The sequence below is a fragment of the Ostrea edulis genome, chromosome 4 (assembly GCF_947568905.1).
Source record: "Ostrea edulis chromosome 4, xbOstEdul1.1, whole genome shotgun sequence".
NCBI lineage: Eukaryota > Metazoa > Mollusca > Bivalvia > Ostreida > Ostreidae > Ostrea > Ostrea edulis.
The window spans coordinates 14495753-14501226 of NC_079167.1; the positions used below are offsets into that span (position 1 = coordinate 14495753).

At 36.6% G+C, this 5474-nt stretch overlaps 1 protein-coding gene across 1 annotated transcript in view; it reads right to left on the reverse strand.

Annotated features, from left to right (window-relative positions):
• The window catches only part of LOC125668045 (DBH-like monooxygenase protein 1 homolog), a 40072-nt gene extending 37562 nt beyond the window's left edge, over window positions 1–2510 (reverse strand). The window contains exons 1-2 of the mRNA XM_048901780.2: window positions 2359–2510; window positions 2060–2252 (exon numbers count right to left, since the gene is read on the reverse strand). Coding sequence (XP_048757737.2) covers window positions 2060–2252; window positions 2359–2381 — 216 coding nt within the window. The 5' untranslated portion in view covers window positions 2382–2510. The remainder of the gene's footprint in view (window positions 1–2059; window positions 2253–2358) is intronic.
• Window positions 2511–5474: the final 2964 nt, after the last annotated feature.

Genomic DNA, 5474 nt, shown 5'->3' on the forward strand with positions numbered 1-5474 from the left:
TACTTGTCCTGTCATTCAGTCTCGAAATGGTGGCTTTCTAAATGGAAATGTCTACTATGCACTTGACCTATATAGCTTTGCCAGAAAATGAAGAATTTATGCTTAAATGCATGTAATATAAGTGTAGCGAACAGTATAAGAGGGAACTTATACTGCCTCGCAAGAGAGCTAGCTTTTCTAGTGATGTGGTAGAATCTCTCTTGATTATGCAAGTTAAGCAACAGCGAGCGTGATCAGCACTTGGCTGGGTGACAGCTACATGTTACAAATTGGTGGCAGTGGTGGGATAGCCAAGTGGCACTATTCTGTTACACATTTTTGGTGTCAGAAGTGGGATAGCCATGTAGTGCTATCCCGTTTCACAAGCATAGGGGTCAACTGCAATTTTCCTCAAAAGTACATTAGCGTGGCCAATTAATAGCACAGGCACCTGAAGTATGGGGTATTAAGCTTACCCCCCCCCCCTTACCAGTATAATAAAATACACCGGTAGAAGGCCCAATCTTTAAAGCTTACAAAAAGCATCAAATGATTACATAAATTGAAAGAGGGATGAGATAGACAGGGAATTCACACATTTCAGAGTTATTGTCACGAAAAATTTATAAAAGGGGTGGTGGGTAGTAATATCCGTACTTTAGTTGCCTGTGATTAATGGAACCCACAAAAATCTTGGTGTCAACTACCTAATTAAAAATATTTTTAGAAAATAATTCTATTTGTTACAAAACTTTGATTGGCTGGTTATTGAAATACACTACTAGCATCCCACTACATGTGTATGACAGACGTCTCCATATGAGTGAAAAATTCTCGAGCCAGACGTTAAGCAAAATACAATCAATCAATCATGTGTATGACAGGAATATATTCAAAGTAAAGACATGTGTATCGAGTGGTTAATGAGAGGAGATAATTAGATGTAAATTCGAAATTAAACGCAAGTAGTCGGTTTCATGTGTGTCTACTAACATCCCACTACATGTGTATGACAGGAATCTCAATATTAAATACTCAAAGTAAAGACATGTGTATCGAGTGGTAAATGAGATGAGATAAATACAGGTAAGTTCATAATTTAACGCAAGTAGTCGGTTTCATGTGTGTATATCAACACTGACAATGTAGTGAGAATCATGTGTGTGTCAGTGAAGAGTCACGTGGTCAGATGTAGTGGAGTTCAGGTGAAATTTCAAATTTTTAATAAAAGGATTTCATGGGTAATAAACCCTGTTGGCACATTAGAGCAGGCCCTCTTTTACAAATTTGCTCAAAATTGCTCTCCAACATGCTTAGAAAATAGTGTAGTGACTTTCAGGAGTAAAGTCATGTGTAGTGAGTTTCAGGTGTATACAAGTATGTGTGTGTGTGTGTGTGTGTGTAAAATATAAAATAAAATATGACAACACGTTGTACATGTATATTATTGGCATAATTTGAAAAACGAAATTGGTTAAAATTTTACGAGGGAATCATCTGGAGTTATGAGTTGGGTTTTTTCTTCAGAATAATCATTAATAACATGGAAAAACACTGTTCAGCTTTAGCTGTCAGATACATTTACAGCATTAAACACAAATCCCTGTTCAGTTTTCAAGTCGGTCAAAGACCTATTTGGCATCGAAGATATTTTAATTGCACTTCAGCAATATTAGCAAATTGTATATTATGAATCATATTAGCTATAGAGTAACTTCATGTAAAAATCAAAATCATCCAATGCTTGACGAATAAGTACACTTTTCCCACAATTCTAATACTTTGAATACTGACCGGTCGCGGTTGGGCACTCGTGTCGCAGCCGAGAGGTCTCGAGGTCAATTCTCGATCTCGGCGCCACATCAAACCTATGACTTTTAGCATACATAGTGATTGTTAAATATCTATCAGGTTTAACTTCAAATACGAAAGTCCGTGTCATAGTAGACGTTGTGTAGCACGATAAAGAGCCCTAAAGCTTTCAGCGCCAAAATTTGTTACACTTCATCTAAAACTGGTGATGAACAACATACACACAAACATGAAAAACTTTAAATAGTTAGGAGTGAGAAAACCTTACCAAACCCGCAGCAGCAAAGTCCTTCCCAAACCTGTTTCTGGATCCGCCACCAAGTTCATTCAGGTGACCTACTCCATGCCACAAAAAATTTGATTTACAGGGGTGGGGCACGGCATCTCCGTTCGGTATCTTGTTTTGGAAACTTTTGAATCCAAAAGTACAAGTGCTTGTAGATATGAGGAAAAAAAAATATCTGAAAGTAAAAACATTCTATTAAAGTTAGTACGTAAAAGACTTACTTATATCGAATAGTTAACAGCAAGGTTAGAAAATGGGACATACTCGCTAAATATACTCACCGCATTAACATGTTTGTGTGCATCTGTGTGATCGTTGTATGAAACGGTTCAGTATATACGAGAAATGTTTATCTACGTGATGCGTTCACGTGATACAGAACTGCTTTTGATTCCAAACAGCTCATCATGCGCGTTGGATCACCAATGACCTTTCAGAACGAACCTTAGCCTTTGTTTCGATTCAGTTTGAAATAAACACAATCATTAGTGAAAATCAACTCAAAATGTGCCAAAAATTTGGGTGTTTTAGTTCGAAAAACATGAAAAGTGGGTTAATCGAAATTATTTTCACTTTGGTGGCAGGGGACAGTTTCTTTGGTTTTGAAACATGTGGATAGGGGGTATACACCAAAGTCAGATTATGACAGACTAATGAAAAATCATATTTCCCTTTTATGTCAATACTTGTATTTCATATTAGTGTAGTTAATAAATTATGACCCTAAATTACATGTAATCTATAAATACTGGTGCTGGTGCACAAAACATGCTCTGAGCAGGTTCCCCTTTTTTGCTTTGATTTTCCCTCATTTGGGCTAATCCGCACCACCCCCACACCATCACAGTACCAAACATGGGGATTTAGACACTGTGCACAATCAAGAACCCTATCTGCCCTTCTCAAAAATCTACCTCTCATATGGGGCCATCCACCTTCCCTCACAGCTACAGACCTTTTGCTAGACCCTGCATGTTTTCACCGGAATTTCTTCAGCAACTGACCACGTGTCTTAGTTTCGTATTTGCACCCATCTATATGCTAGGAATCATGGTGACACCTACATGTTGTATATCAACATTTTTACTAAGCACTCAGCTACATTTGACATGCATCCTAAAATTATTGTATACATTTTTACACATGTAATATCACTTCAAATACAGGGTAATTCCATTTTTTGAAAAAGTTGACCGGGCCTATAGTGCGAAACTGTCCCCTGCTACCTTTAAGAATTCTGACATCTCATGTCATTGACGTCAACTCCCATTTTTGACAAATCTGACTTATTCTGAGTGAAACTACACCAATACATCATGTCGACCGCCCTAAATGTGTACGCAATAAAATTATTTAAAAACCCTACATTTCTGTGTATGATGTTGTCATTTTAGAGTGATGAGAGTGTTCGAGTAAGATCCCTGTGCCTAACAAATAATATTACAAGTATATTGTATCTATGGTAAAAGTGACCTTATATGTGGTGCTACATGCTGAACATGTAATCATGAGAACCTGTGTAGAAAATGATGGATTAGAGAGAGATAAAGGGACATAACTGCTCTGAAAATCAAGAAAATTTCCAACTTCACTGTCTACTTCTTTACATACTGTATATGTATAGATCTGAAATATGCTCTAATTAAGTAAACAACTCCCCAACAAGATTTTGAATACCTGTTCTCTTCTTACATTCTATTGTATGCCATCCTAATAGTGAAAACTAAAGATTCATGCAATTCAGTCAAATGTCAAAGGGGAGGTGGCTTGTTTACAAGTACCACCCATAAATGAGAAAATGGTGTTAACTGTGTTTTTTGTGTACAAAATGTCTCTAAAATGACTTATTTCTCTATCTGCAAGTATTTTTTCATAAATATGTATCATGGTGCTGAGAAGAAATGTGATCTACTGTACCTGAGACCTGCCAATCAGTACAATTTGTTAATTACATGTAGAACATGTAAAACTACATGTAATCTATGTAAAAAGAATACACAGTATATGAAGTACCCCAAATAACATTATTTTAACCACTAAGCTTATTTACATGTACTTACATGTCACTATGATACTTGACCAGATTCTGGTTTTCCATAGTACTAAAGCATAGCTTACCCCCCTTGACTCTGTTGTCTACCATTGTGACACTAATGTGATACATCTATTGAAATAAGGGGTTGTATTACATATCTAATACATTTATCTTGATAATATTAATGAAATTGACTGAATTCCATGGGTTTCAAAAAATGCCATTCTCTTAAAGGTGGCAGGGGACAGTTTCTTTGGTTTTGAAACATGTGGATAGGGGGTATACACCAAAGTCAGATTATGACAGACTAATGAAAAATCATATTTCCCTTTTATGTCAATACTTGTATTTCATATTAGTGTAGTTAATAAATTATGACCCTAAATTACATGTAATCTATAAATACTGGTGCTGGTGCACAAAACATGCTCTGAGCAGGTTCCCCTTTTTTGCTTTGATTTTCCCTCATTTGGGCTAATCCGCACCACCCCCACACCATCACAGTACCAAACATGGGGATTTAGACACTGTGCACAATCAAGAACCCTATCTGCCCTTCTCAAAAATCTACCTCTCATATGGGGCCATCCACCTTCCCTCACAGCTACAGACCTTTTGCTAGACCCTGCATGTTTTCACCGGAATTTCTTCAGCAACTGACCACGTGTCTTAGTTTCGTATTTGCACCCATCTATATGCTAGGAATCATGGTGACACCTACATGTTGTATATCAACATTTTTACTAAGCACTCAGCTACATTTGACATGCATCCTAAAATTATTGTATACATTTTTACACATGTAATATCACTTCAAATACAGGGTAATTCCATTTTTTGAAAAAGTTGACCGGGCCTATAGTGCGAAACTGTCCCCTGCTACCTTTAAGAATTCTGACATCTCATGTCATTGACGTCAACTCCCATTTTTGACAAATCTGACTTATTCTGAGTGAAACTACACCAATACATCATGTCGACCGCCCTAAATGTGTACGCAATAAAATTATTTAAAAACCCTACATTTCTGTGTATGATGTTGTCATTTTAGAGTGATGAGAGTGTTCGAGTAAGATCCCTGTGCCTAACAAATAATATTACAAGTATATTGTATCTATGGTAAAAGTGACCTTATATGTGGTGCTACATGCTGAACATGTAATCATGAGAACCTGTGTAGAAAATGATGGATTAGAGAGAGATAAAGGGACATAACTGCTCTGAAAATCAAGAAAATTTCCAACTTCACTGTCTACTTCTTTACATACTGTATATGTATAGATCTGAAATATGCTCTAATTAAGTAAACAACTCCCCAACAAGATTTTGAATACCTGTTCTCTTCTTACATTCTATTGTATG